This window comes from Fusarium solani (assembly GCF_023522795.1).
Source record: "Fusarium solani strain SB1 chromosome Unknown bctg00000003_1, whole genome shotgun sequence".
NCBI lineage: Eukaryota > Fungi > Ascomycota > Sordariomycetes > Hypocreales > Nectriaceae > Fusarium > Fusarium solani.
The window spans coordinates 2458444-2471896 of record NW_027072154.1 but is presented as its reverse complement, the minus strand read 5'-3'; the positions used below and the strand labels follow the sequence as shown (position 1 = coordinate 2471896).

Genomic DNA, 13453 nt, shown 5'->3' with positions numbered 1-13453 from the left:
GCCCTGGTGCGGCGGGCGAGCGTGGGCACCCGAATCTCGTCCGTGGCCGACTGGTAGTCCATTCTGTTCTAATCTATTTTCTTGTTAACCCACTTGACAGCCATAACAACTCACTTTCAGGGGTACATACATGTAGCTAAACCAATAAAACAGAAGCCTAAATACACGAAACTATTAACTTGATACGCCAAAAGTTGTACTTGGGGAGAAACTTACGTTGTTGTTGATGAGTGTAGATGAAAATGGAAACGAATTAATATTTATGGTACCTGTCAAGGAATACCTACACCAAACAGCACATCTCGAGATCTCCTTCCCTTCTATGTCTGCCCCTTCATCGCCCAGCTTACATGCTACTGCCAGATTATGGGATTTCTAAGCAAACATAGCAGTCGTTCTACCTCCATTAAGGAAGGACGAAGTCAGTCTACTTGTACAGTGCCATGGCCGTGACTCCTCTATAGTGCATTATCCAGAACAGCTACCTTCCTACCTAGGTTTCATTGACATCCATGACCTCGACTGAAAGATCCATTACGATGGGACGGGTGTTTAGTGGCAAGGTTGAGCTAACAGGCGATAGACCTATCTAGGTATGGATGTTAGTATCTTCGTGATCACCACCTCGATTTGATATCCAGATACAGTGCTTTCACCAAGAATGGTCCAAATCACAAAATATTACGTTGCATTATCTCGAGTAAGAGGCTGGTCATTGTCGTGACTCTTGGCGTCAATGCTCTTGAAGCATGAGTAAACCAAATTGGTGTAATTTATTGAACCCTCCAAACTCCAATTCCCAGACTCTTAATACTGTATACAAATGACGCCGTGTAAGGACTGCTCCATATTCTTACTAAAAGAGACTATTCTGAACGTATATGTCGATGAAATTGGTTCGATACCAAGGGGTATGTATATGTATATGTATCGGCTCTTCGAGAAGATGTAATAAAATAAAAGAGATTTATTCATCAGAGTGGGTGGGATACCCTAGGTTCTTGTCAGCAATCGGGACAACTCAAACTTGACGGGTTAGACTTACACCATGAACAAGTTGCAATAATGGCATAGAGGCAGATCAGCAACCAGCCCTCTAGCCAATGACTCTTGCCATCGGCAATGAGATAGTTGGTGAGCAGCACAGCCACAAACATGACAGCGACCTGGAACAGATCAAAGCTGAGGTTCATGCTCTCCTCGCCCATGCCCCATCCAATGATGACCAGCAGTGGGATCAGGAACAGAGCAACTTGCATGCTTGAGCCAACAGCAACACCAATGGCCAGGTCCATCTTGTCCTTGATGGCCACGGTCACGGCCGTAGCGTGCTCGGCAGCGTTTCCGACAATGGGGAGGAGGATCAGACCAACAAACTCCTCCGAGACACCACCATCCTTTGTCACTGCGTCGATCGAGTCCACCATGAATTCAGCGCACAGGGCGATCAGGACGGTAGCAAAGGTGAGCGTAGCCACGGCGACCCAGAAGTGCAATTGCGGCTCCTCTTCCTCGTCCTCCTCGCCCTCCAGTCTCTCAGGGTTCATGATCATCTCAGTCAGGCGCTCATTCTCATCGCGACCAGCCATGCCACCACCGACCAAGGCACCGGGGACCATAAGGCCCTGACGGATACCGCTTGAGGCGGGACCACTGCGAGACCAGGGCTTCGCAGCAACCTTTTGGCTCTCCTCGGCAAAAACACTCTGATGTGTCTTGAGCTGGAAGATGAGGTAGGCGCCGTAGACAACAAGCAGAATAACGGCAGTGCCGCGGGAGAGATCAGCAACGGCCTTCACGGGGGTCTCGCTGGCCCAGTCAAAGACGGTAGGGACAATGACAGACGCGACAGCGAGGGCAAGCAGCGAAGCCGCTGTCTGAGCCACCGTCTCGTTGAAGAATTGCTGCTGTCTCCTCAAACCACCAAAGAAGAAGCAGAAACCCATGACAAGCAGCAGGTTCGAGAGAATGGAGCCGACGAGCGAGGTCTGCACGATGACGACCTTTCCGTCCACAAGCGCGAGGATAGCAACAATGAGCTCGACAGCGTTGCCAAACGTGGCATTGATCAGACCACCCAGAACCTCGCCGGTTCGCAGAGCAATCTCTTCGGTAGCGAAGCTGAGGATAGCGGCAAGGGGAATAATAGCAACAAAGTTGACGACGAAAACGGCGATGCGGTTGACGCTGTGAACGTAGTTGAGGGCGATACCGACGGGGGCAGCGACGAGGAGGATGTTGATCCATGAGTTGAGAAAGGTGCGCTGGAGCTGGTTCGCGACGGTAAAGGGCTCCTTGGGTTGAACATTGCGAAAGAGCTTGTTAGACTCTTGCTTTTGGAGCTTCTTTTTCCTCTCCTGGTAGTCAGCATTGTTGTTCGCGCTGTCGTCAATGGCTCCTCGAGAGTCTTCGGGCTTTCTGTTTCGCAGGCTGCCGTCCCCTACGAGAGAGCGCTGGGAGACGGGAATGTCATCGACAGGAGAGCTTCCGCTTAGCCTCTCCCTGTCAGCCTCGTCTCCTTCTCTGCTCCGCTTCGTCTCGGCCATGGTTTCCGCTGTAGACCATTCCCTGGCAGGCCCGCTGCGTCCAGGCTCTGTACTGGCGTGTGCCAACTTCTCGCCTAGGTTGTCATTGTTCTGTTGTTGCTCGAGACGGCCGGCGTCCGAGAGAGCGCGTTCTCGACGATCCCAGGCGACGTGACGGAAAGGATTCCAAGACTGGTCGGTGCTGCTACGGCTGAGCGTGTGCGCCTGGCGCTTAATGTTGAAGTGATTGACTGTGACCATTGACGCGAAGGGCGAGAAGATTAGTTAAAGAAACAGGCGGTAGGTGGAGGATGGTTGATGGAGGAGGAAGAGGGAGCGAGTGGGTGTCGATCGAAGGAAGGATGGAAGGTGCAAGTGTAAAGGATGAAAGTTCGGTGCTAGGAAAACTGGAACCATGATTCAGGGTCCTTACATGAAGACATCGCCAAGACTTGTTCTTGGGGATTCTGGCCCAAAAAAAAGAGGATATGTTGCTTTCGGTTCCAATGCCAAGAGTCAAGAGCCAAGAGCCAAGAACTGGGGCACCCTTTTTGAATTCTTTTCGACGCCTTCAAGCCAAGTCAAAAGCCAGGTTTTTTGTTGATACATATAAATGAGGTCACCCACGGGTCCCTCCCTTATTTCCCTGGCGAGTGGCTAATTAACACGTCAAGGATGTAACAGGTTGCCTCCCCTTCATTGGATGCCACGAGTCCCAGAGGCCTCCTCCTGCCTTGAATCTTTTCCCTGAATCGAGTCTGGTCTAGGGCGCCTCGCAGCCTCTATCGACACTGCGCCATGATTCTCTGCTGGAATCACTTGTCAACTGCTGACGACGGCCATGATGCACTGCCAGCTGGTCTCTCACTGCGGTAAGCGAAGCGAGAGCGCCTAGGGGAAAGCCCATCATCGTCTCGACTAAAGCCCATCAAGTGATTTGCAGTCGTTGCTGGGGCCCTGACTGGGGATGGCTCCTTGACATGCCTGATCCCTGCAAGTTTGAATGCCAAGACGGCCAAGAAATGCCGAGAGATCTGCTGCTCATTTCTTGGCGATCTCCCTTGGGCTCTAGAACGTCACTTTTATGAATTTTATGCATCTTATCCTCCTTATGCCCATCCAACGCCCGTGTCTTATTCCCATCTCCAACGTCTCCCCTCTTCCCCGTTTTCAACAAAGAAATGACCGTCATTTGACCTCACGCTGGATTCAAGCTTCACTCAGTCTAAACCATCTTTGGTCGTGTGCCTCTTAAGCTTAAGTAAATACATGGTACACACTTTTCATCGCTTCCCGTTAACTTGGCCTCAAAAAGGTGAGCTACATGATCCGTGGATATGAGCTCAGGTATCATCAAATCGCAAATCCCTGTTGAGCTCCGAAAACGCCCATTCTCCCTTGACTTGACTGCTTGATTCCAGTTCAAGATCCCTCCAGACCCCCCAATTGGTGTATTCCCGACCTCATCATCCCCGCAAAGCCACTGTACCGTCCATGCTTGCTTGCTAAATTCTCTCGCCTGCTGCAGAGTCAGTCCAGGCCGCTGTAAAAACGCCTCTCCATCACATCTCCGTCCGATGCACCGCTCAGAAAATCAGCCCAAATAATGCCATGCCCTGGTGTCCCATACCGAATGCCTTGCGCCTCGTTCTTTAAAACCAGTCCCCGTCAAGGTCCGCTTCAACATCGTGCTCGACGCTCTCTCGGTTCTTGCGAGGTCGGCCCCGTTTTCGAGGCTGTGAGCTCGACCGCGCCCGTTTCTTGCGTCCTCCTGGTGTCGACCCGCCCTTCCGCTTACGTCCTCTATCCGCCATCACATCGCCCTCCTCGTCCTCGTCCGCGCTGGGAGTCGCCGGCTCCAGGTCCATCTCGCCAGCCTCTTCTACCACCTTGAGGTCTTTGTCAACGTTGAGGAGCTCCACAAACGCCGAGCAAGTTTTGATCATGTGCTCTTGGTCCTGGAGGCCCTTCATCAGAGACTCGATCTCGTCCCAGACCTTGTCTCCATGTACACCTTGCACCTTGACGGGAGACTTGTTCAGATCTTTGGCCAGTGCCTTGACCTTGGTGTCCTGTCGCTTGAGGCCCATGCCGAAAAGGCGACGAATAAATGTTCGCACCTCCCACATGGATAACAGGATAATTGCCGCCGTCGTAAGCTGCCGAAGACGGGCTGGCTCGACTGTCAACGCAAATGCTGGCGCTGGTGCAACTGATGGTTGGCCGTCAACAGGTGCCGATACCGAAATGGAATCCGCTGTAGAAAACCCAAGGGGTCCATCTGGAGCCGCCGGTGGCTGGTCGACATCCATCCGGACGTTGAACACTTCCGACTCAATGGCTTGAGCGACCGGGGCACCCGTGCTGGTTAGGATCTTCTCCATCGCGCTAACCGTGGTCTGCAGCTCTCCCATCGTTTGGTACTCGAAGTATGCCAGATTCTCAATGATGAATCGTGCATAAACCATCTGCGTTGGGATGTCGCCTGACATGTCCAGTTTAGCCAGTTCAAAGTCCACCTGTCCGCAGAGCTTGTCCAAGAAGCGCTGGCGGTTCTTCATCTTGCTTATCTTGAGCGTTTCCATCAAGTAGTGCAACTTGGACTGGAATGGGTTCGTAGTAGCGCCATGCGGCTCTCCAACAACATCTCGCTGGTAAGCAAAGGCGGACTGGACTGCCTTGACATATTCTCGTTCCAGCACCGTCTCGTGTTTCTCGTGCAGAGACCGGTGCTCTTCCCAGGCCAGCTCGGCAATCTTGCGGTTCGAAGACGTTTCGAGTGTTATCAGGGTCACGCCGGTTTCCTTGGGATGAGTCAAACCCTGTCGGTTGATGCTTCCCAGGACCTCCATGGCGAGAAACGCATGTTCATCCTGGCTTGAGAGTGCAATGCGCGTGATGTCCTTGAGGAATCTCTGCGTAGTGGCACTGGCCACATCATCATAGCTGGTTCCTCCCATGACTGTCAACTCCTTCTTCTTGCCTGATGGGGCTTGTCCTGCCGTCTCGGACCGCTTCTCCTCGGTAATGAGGAATTCTCTGAATGATCTCAGGATCGCATTCTCAAGGCTGGGTACCTGCTCGTCAAAGACCTGCTGGAACGCCGTATAGACCTTGGGGATGACATAGTTGCGCGGCCAGGACTGGCAAGCCAACCCGATGGCGTCGAGGGCTGGTCTGCGACTATCCAGGGGCTGCGAAGGGGCGGTGAACGGCGCCAGTGTGTCGATAGCCAGTCTTGCGACTGAGCCCCCCGGCCATTTGGGGAATTTCTTCTTGAACGGTCCCGGGCAGTTGTCTAGGTCGCAGTGCTTTGCAATCATGCCAATGACGAGGCAGTATGCGTTGAGATATAGGCTGGTTTTTTCATCCAACTTGCCCATGCTGCGCAGACGCTGTAGTCCCGCAAGACTAGATGCCATGGCATTTGCCAGAGGCTCAAACACGTTTAGCAACTCGCAGACGACCAAGGTGCAGGCGATCAAATCATCCAGGGGTGCCCGCAAGTTGAGTTTGCCAACCGCACCCAGCAGCAACTTGCGAACTTCCAGCAGAAAGTCGGAATGGACAGTCGAGAGTGTGGGAAGCACTCGCCGATAGATAACTGTCACACTTCGGAAAGCGGTCAACTCCTCGGGCTTGGCGAAGCTTGCCAGATGTGGCTTCAAGAGGCGGATTTGTTCAAAGTTGAAGAGCTTGGGGTCCGCATTAGCAAAAATCGTAAGCACGTTCAACGCATCACGTCCAGAGGGGACGGTGGAATCGTCCGAGTCCAGGTTGTCAATGAGCCCAAACATGTTGGCCACGAGTTTGGAGCAGACAGAGAATGGTCCCTGTAGAGATTTGTCCTTTGGTCTGAGAATGGACCTAAAGACCTTGTCGAGTGTCTCAGACAGCATTCCCGAGTTGACTGTCTGTATCACGAGGGACACGTGCTCGGTGAGCGAGGTCTGGTAGACAGCGGTCCCATCGTCTCGATAAAAGGGGGCAAACCAAACCTCTTCGATAACTTGACGGGCAAGATCGCACACGCTTTCATCAGGATCGTGCACTCGGCGGAGCAAGCCGTTTGCAATCAAGCTTCGTAGAGCCCTGCTGTGATTGCGAAGGTAGATATCACGGGCAAGCTTCATGGCGCGCTTCCTCACACCGACGCCGGAGTCTTGAAAGCGGTTGACAACTACCTCTGTCAAAGCGTCTTCAAGGGCAGGCCGCATGGTCATGCAGTTGCCAAGCAAGCCGAGGGCAGAGTCTCGAACTTGTGTTGACGTGTCGCCAGCACACTCCAAAATCTTGTTGAGAACGTTTGAATTGACGTCCAGGATGGACGGATCTGTCTCGAGCACCTGGTTGACACTCTTCAAACTCTTGCTCCGCACTGTGGCTTGATCGGTTCCCATCGAACGGAGTAGAATGTTGAGGATCTTGTCATAGGCCTCGCAGAATGGCGATCGTAGCAAAATGATCGAGTAGGCGAGCTTGGCCTGGTTCGCTGAGACAGACTTGAAGGTGTACTCGTTGACAAGCCAGCGACGATCCTCGATCATCATTCTCAGTCTGAATCCCAGGCGCCCGAGTTCCTCATCTCGCTCATCGTCGCTCTCTTGGTATGAGTCGTAACCGTTGTGAACCTGGGATGCCCAACCTGTAACCAGAAACGAGATGGCACTCAGCAGGTGAGGATCATCGTGACACCGACCCTGAAGGGATTCGAGGGTTGCTCGGTAGGGACCGGCCCAAGCGACAATTTGCTCCACCCGGGCCCTCTGCTCCCTGGCTTGAGTCGCAAGATCGGCAAGATAGCGAGATAGGTCATCCGCGTCATTGCCTTCGGAAGAGCTTACCAATCTCTTGACGTGAGATCGAAGTCGAGAGATTGCGGCACTGCAGCCACCCAACAACTCCAAAGCCATATTCTTTGCTGGGGCTGCCGTTTTTGGGCCTTCAAATTGCTGCACCATCATAAATACCAAAAGACGAAGAAGAAGCTCAGCTGACGGCCAATCAGGCAGGTCGAGGCAGGTGGTGAAGTCCTCGACAAAGAGATCAAGCAAGTTTCGATAGGGGGAATCGCCTGACTTGGTAGAGCTGATGGCACGCGAAACCATAAAGTTGATCACGTAGCTTGCGTTGCGCTGCGCAGTGTCCAGGAGCGGAGCAACCGAAGTCTCAAGATCTTTAATAGAGACCGCATGCTGTCTCGCGCCTTGCTCCTCACTTTTAATCGAGGACACGAAGCGTTTGCTTTCAGGAGGAAGATTCTCGTCGTCGTCATCTTCCTCTTCCTCGCCATTGATGTTTCGCATCAACTTGTTGCGATTGCGCTCGTTGCTGTTGTTTACCCGCCCCGAGCTGGCTTGAACCAATCTCATGATGAGAGCCGAGACTGGCTGAATGCTGCCTCCATCAGAAAGCTTGAACTGCCGAGCACTCTGCTTGCCGACTGGCAACTTCTCGAGAGAAGTAAGAATCTCGTCAATGATGCCTTGGCGCTGTTGGGGCTTGATCAGAAAGATTTGGCATAGCATGTCCATCGCCACGGAACGGAGTCCGTCGAATTTCTGAACACCAACAACGGAATCCTTTTCAAAATAGGCGTTGTCCATAAAGATAAGTCGTGATGCAGTGAACTCGAGCGAATTGATGACGGTGTCTGAAAGCTCAATCTTTGTGACGAGCTCTGCCAGCAAGGCGAAGAGCTTCTGGCAACCCAAGAAGATGGTCGCAATGGGTTTCTTGTTCTTGGAAAAGGCCTTGAAGGCAGTAGCAGCGGAGCCAGATGGACGGAGCTCCACCAACAGCATCACAATATCTTCTGTGACCTTTCTGAAAATGTCGACACTTCGTTGAATGACGGTCTCCGAGTAGAGTTGCTTGTCGTCTCTGCCCCCCGAGAGGATGCGAAGGCATGTTCGAGCTGACTTCAACATCGTCTCCACGTCTGCAAGCTGTTGCACCCAGGTGTTGACCTCTTCCTCGGACCAACTATCGTCAACTCGCATTTCCCAGTCTTCGACCTGCTTCAAGCTCGCTTCACTCAGCTTCATGATCTGCATCAAATGCTCGACCGGAACGCGGTCAAAGCACCTCAGAGAGATGGTCTTTTGAATCGCACCATGCATCTTCTGTTGCGTAGAGGCGGTCATAGCGACCTCTTGATCTTGAGACACCGAGACGATATGATCATAGCCGGGTTCCATCGAAAGCACTCTATGCACCGAGGTGAAGACTGAACGGACAAGCTTGTCGAGCGTGTCCAATGCCGCCTCGCTCCGTTGACGCTGGTCAAGACTCTCACCAATCAAATCTTGGCTGTTGGAGTACTCTTGTTGGTTTCCTTTCCGCACCGATAGATGATGTGGATCGTCCGGTCGCTCCTCCATTTCAAGATACTCATCACGGTTGATATTCGCGACAGGAAGTTCGATACGGAATGCTGGGTTCTGACCAGCTTCAGGGGTGGGCTGAAGTGGTTTGGCCGACAGCTGTGGTTGCATTTGCATCTGCTGCGGGTACTGTTGCGCTTGATGCAGATGTTGCGACTGAACAGGAGCGGGAACCTCTTGCTGGGTGAGGTTGCTGACATCAACGTACGCGGATGGATCGAACTGTCTCTTAGACGGTATGGCAACCTCGATCCTAACGGAGTTGGACCTATGGGCCTGAGAGTTTTGAGCCGGGTGCGAGGATTGAGGAGTAGTCGGCGCGTTAAGTGAGGTATGAGGCAGTTTGGGGGTCGGATGGCCTTTCGGGTGTCCGTTCGGTTGCTTCGATTCGGGTACGGTCGACTTTGACGCTTTGTAATAGGATCCTATGCCTACTTTCTCAACGATCGTCTTCGAAATGGGCGACAGGTCATCGATCAGACCCTTGCCAGTTGGCGGAGCTGAGGACGTTCTCGAGACGGCGCAAAACTTGCTGTTCATGGTCAGCATGGATATCAAAATGCGCGGTAGTGGTTCCCTTACTAGCGAGTTCTCTGGCCTGGCTTGATGTCCTGCAGAACATGGTCGACGACTTGCTTGACGTTTCGCGGCATATGGGGCTGCCCAGCGATCTCTCTGTTCAGGGTGTTGAACTCTTGGGTTTGGAACAAGTCGGATAAGGGCAACGAGACAGAGCCTGAGCCCAGAGTCGGATCGGGGATTATATCTGCATAGGGTGAGAAGGAGTTCGTCCAAGGATGATGTTGTGGTGGCTAACCGGAAATGAATGGGATAGTCGAGGTCTGTGGTGAATAAGGAAGCGACTCCTGTAGCGTGAACGGGCGCGAGATGGAAGGATTGGGGTTCGTAGTCCCCTGGTGGGCAAACAGCCCGTTTTGGGGGCCGCCATGGCTATTTGGCTGCATATTGTTCATCCTCGCACGGCTCGGGAAGGCGAATCATCACATAGTTCGCAGGGAAGAAGCAAACGGATGACGCTGCATCGATAGGTAGGTCGGGGTGAATTGGAGATATGCGCTGCAGGGCGCGAAATGGTTGAAGCAGGCTTCAGGATCGTTCATTCGAGTGAGGTGCTGCCCCGGGTCGTGGTTTGTGCAAATGAATGTCGGTCAAAGCATTGTTGACCCGTTGAATAAAAGTAGCCGGCGAGGTTGAAGCCTGGGAAGCAACAGCCTCGCGAGCTTTCCTTAGATGTTGATAGACAGATAGTGGCCCGTGCGCCAGGCACGGGACCAGTCGGCGTTTGTTCCGTTGCGCGCCATCCGTCGCCTTGTCGTTATCAGTTTTTCCGAGAGACCCTCCCAGCTCCGTTTGAGCCTATGACGGCCAGGCCAATTTTTGTCTCCAAATTTGTCCGCCCTTCTTCGTCCATCTTGCGCTCCCCGAAATCCGTTTGAGCAAACTTGACCCAGCGAAAAACAATGGCGGCGATTGGAACCCTTGTCTTCTGTACCGACTGCGGTAATCTCCTACCCGCGACCAAGGGCACGCAGAGAAACGTGTTGCGCTGCGAGTGCTGCGGTGCCGAGAATAAGGGTAAGTTTGCTTCCCAAGCTGCAGATTGATTGTCTTTTTGGCGGCATTTCTCACGCGTACTCGCAGATACCGGCTCCAAAGTTACTGTCACGCAAACAAAGCCCTCCGATTTCCCATCTTTTCTGAGACAGAAGCTGCAGTCGAGCGTGCAGGCCGTCGAGAAGCACAATCTGCAAACAGAGAGCACAGCGCATGAGAAATGCCCCAAGTGTGGTCGCGAGGAGGTCAAGTACACCACCGTGCAGCTGCGCAGTGCAGATGAAGGTTCGACGGTCATCTACAACTGCGAATGCGGAAACTCGTATGAAGAACCCAAACTTTTTTCTATCGGCTTTATTTTTAACAGCTTTTAGGTGGCATGAAAACAACTAGACACCATACTCGATCGAGCAAATTCATAAATCATGCAGCAGCTCCTCCGACTTCGGGAATCAAAGCATACTCCGTCTCTCCACCCTTTTCATAATCGGCGATATCGAGCGCGACGATGACACTCTCTCGAACCACCTTTTCCTTGTCATGGAGGAACCGCCTAAGGGTATCCTCGACGCCCTCCTCGTCACCAAGGCTACCCAGCGCCTCAGCCGCCTCGTGCCGAACCATACTGGCCTCGTTGACATCGCTCAGCGCAGCAGTGAGGGAGGGGATGGAAGCAGGGTGCGACAGCTGGCCAAAAACAAAGGCAATCTCATGACGGAACAACGCCGACGAATCGGCGAAGCCCTTGGCAAGCTCGAGCACAGCAGGAACTGCTGTGGGCAGATCGGGAGGGGAGGCAAGATCGCGGAGGGCGAACATGGCACGGTACCGGATGAACAGAGGCGCGCTCGTATCCATGAGCTTTCGGCCGAGCTCCGCGACCTCGGCCTTCTTGTCGGTTTCGGGCATTGGGGGCGCAGGGTCGATAGAAGAAAAGGCACTAGAACAAGATGTCAGTGGGAGGGTAACCTCAGAATAGAATTTACAAACCTTGGGCGCAACTTCTCCTTTTGCCGTTCCTCCGAGTTCTCCCACTCAACGCGCTCAATGGCGATCTCGCACGTCTCAACAATGCTAATATCCTCCCCCTTGCGGTCGCGGTACTCTCGGAGGATGTCCAGGTTGTCAGCCCAGCCCAGAGCACCAAGGGCCTCGGCAGCCTCATGACGGCACATGGGGTCCTCCTTGAGATCGGCGAGAACCTCACGGAGAGGCTTGACGGCAGCAGTGTTGCAAGTCTGACCGAGGCAGTAGGCAAGCTCGTGCTTCAGAAGGGCAGAGGGTGAGGTGAAGCCAGCCGCGATGGCCTCGATAGCGGCAACCTTGACGTCCTCAGGGTTGATCTGGGTCACTGCCACGTGCTTGAGGGAGAAGAGAGCACGGAAACGGATGGGGAGAGGGGTATCTTCAGAGCAGAGGGACTCCCTCAGCTTGAGGACCGTCTCCATGGAGGTGGGCTTCTCGGCGTCCGACGACATTTTTCTTCTTTTCAACGAGCGACTGCGGTGATGGCGATCGCGGCGTCGGTTTAGGCTGCGGCTCTCTTCAGAAAATTGAAATTTCCAGCCGCGGGGCACTCGTCTTATCTTATCTGGCGGGGTGTGTGGGGTGGGGTTTGGCCATGGACATTGGATGGATGCAACGCGAAAAATCGCTGCGCAAAAAAGCAAAGTGTTATCAATCAGGGTCCAATTTCGGGCCTAACGGGGCGCCTAACAAGTCAATTTGCAAGGAGGGTCGACTGATTCCGTGGCGATGTGGTATGAAATCAGGAGAGGTTCGGGAGCCTATGGTGCTTTGCTGTGTGGGATTGCTCGACTGAACTGAGGGGAAGACCTCCCCCTCTCGATATCCCCGAGTTGTAAGAATTGACATTGCCTATAGGCAGCGATGGTATTCCGAGATCGTTCGACGCGGCATCATCCATCTCCGCATGCAGCTGAAGCGGTGGCGGCCAGAGCGGCTCGGAGATGGGACCTATAAGATGTGGTTGAGCGAATTGGTGTGGTCGCCGCGTCAGATGGGTTCATTTTCATGACAGATTCGAGCTTGGCATGCCGTACAAGTGTCTGAGGTCGAAACAGTCATCGTAAAGGCTGACAGCTCCATGTATCTTTATCAATCAAGGATGATGGCGGTTGAAAGAGAAGAGCTCATAACCCAGGAGTTGACCGACTGCGGAGCCCAAAAGAAAAGTGGAACCACAACCAGACCCACGAAAAGGATCTATAAGTTGAAGCAAATCGCGCAGATCCCACTCAATTCGACTCGTTTCGAATTCATTGGTTTCGTGGTCTAACGGCTATGACTGCGGATTCTGATTCCGCCAGCGAGGGTTCGACTCCCTCCGAGACCTTATCTTTTTGTTCATCTTGATACTTCATATCTTGAAGTGTGAAGCCATCACGAACTATGCCAGTGTCAAGGTGTGGGGTATTACCACAAACAAGAAAATGTCTGCAATACCGGAAATGTGGCTATGGGGGTCGAAAATGCGCTGCCCTATATTTGAAGTGCTTCTATGTATCTCATATTTTCCTTATATTTTTCACTGCATGGTTGTATCGTTCTTTATCCTTCATGTTAGGCTCCGTTGTCGGCGATTGGGACCTTCAGGTTAGGTAGGAGACCAAACGCCGGTTCAGCTGCAAAATAATGGCTTGAAAGAGTACGTTCGTAAAACTGAAAATATCGATTAAAGCCTTTTCAAACTTGTCCTTTTGCTCTTATTCATCTCCGTCCTCTTCCTGCATTTGTTCGACAGTAGAATTCCTTAATAGGTATTTTGTCATTCAAGCCTGTCACTCCGCGGCGATAGTAGCGCAAACCATCATTCGACGCTTGCTAAGCAGCGAATCAGCGTGGACGCTTACTTACCCTACGTGATGAACCTCGACTCAAGTGTCTCTCGATCTCTCATCTGAATCATACACCCATCTCTCTATATCTTTCACCTAGAATATCCCT

At 52.7% G+C, this 13453-nt stretch overlaps 4 protein-coding genes across 4 annotated transcripts; 1 reads left to right on the top strand and 3 right to left on the bottom strand.

Moving 5' to 3' along the window:
• Positions 1–967: 967 nt before the first annotated feature.
• MRS44_006339 (uncharacterized protein) lies at positions 968–2786 on the bottom strand (the record flags this gene model as incomplete). Its single annotated transcript, XM_046274628.2, has 2 exons — positions 968–993; positions 1046–2786. The coding sequence occupies 2 exons, from the start codon at positions 2784–2786 to the stop codon at positions 968–970; spliced, it is 1767 nt and encodes a 588-aa protein (XP_046140067.2).
• A 1391-nt stretch (positions 2787–4177) lies between these two features.
• Positions 4178–9876, bottom strand: MRS44_006338 (uncharacterized protein; the record flags this gene model as incomplete). The annotated part of the gene is made up of 3 exons (XM_046272490.2): positions 4178–9443; positions 9494–9677; positions 9729–9876. The coding sequence occupies 3 exons, from the start codon at positions 9874–9876 to the stop codon at positions 4178–4180; spliced, it is 5598 nt and encodes a 1865-aa protein (XP_046140068.2).
• A 516-nt stretch (positions 9877–10392) lies between these two features.
• Positions 10393–10879, top strand: MRS44_006337 (uncharacterized protein; the record flags this gene model as incomplete). The annotated part of the gene is made up of 3 exons (XM_046268071.2): positions 10393–10507; positions 10574–10808; positions 10861–10879. The coding sequence occupies 3 exons, from the start codon at positions 10393–10395 to the stop codon at positions 10877–10879; spliced, it is 369 nt and encodes a 122-aa protein (XP_046140069.1).
• A 30-nt stretch (positions 10880–10909) lies between these two features.
• On the bottom strand, positions 10910–11964 carry MRS44_006336 (uncharacterized protein; the record flags this gene model as incomplete). The annotated part of the gene is made up of 2 exons (XM_046278129.2): positions 10910–11426; positions 11477–11964. 2 exons carry the CDS (start codon positions 11962–11964, stop codon positions 10910–10912), a joined length of 1005 nt encoding a protein of 334 aa, XP_046140070.2.
• Between the last annotated feature and the right edge of the window lie 1489 nt (positions 11965–13453).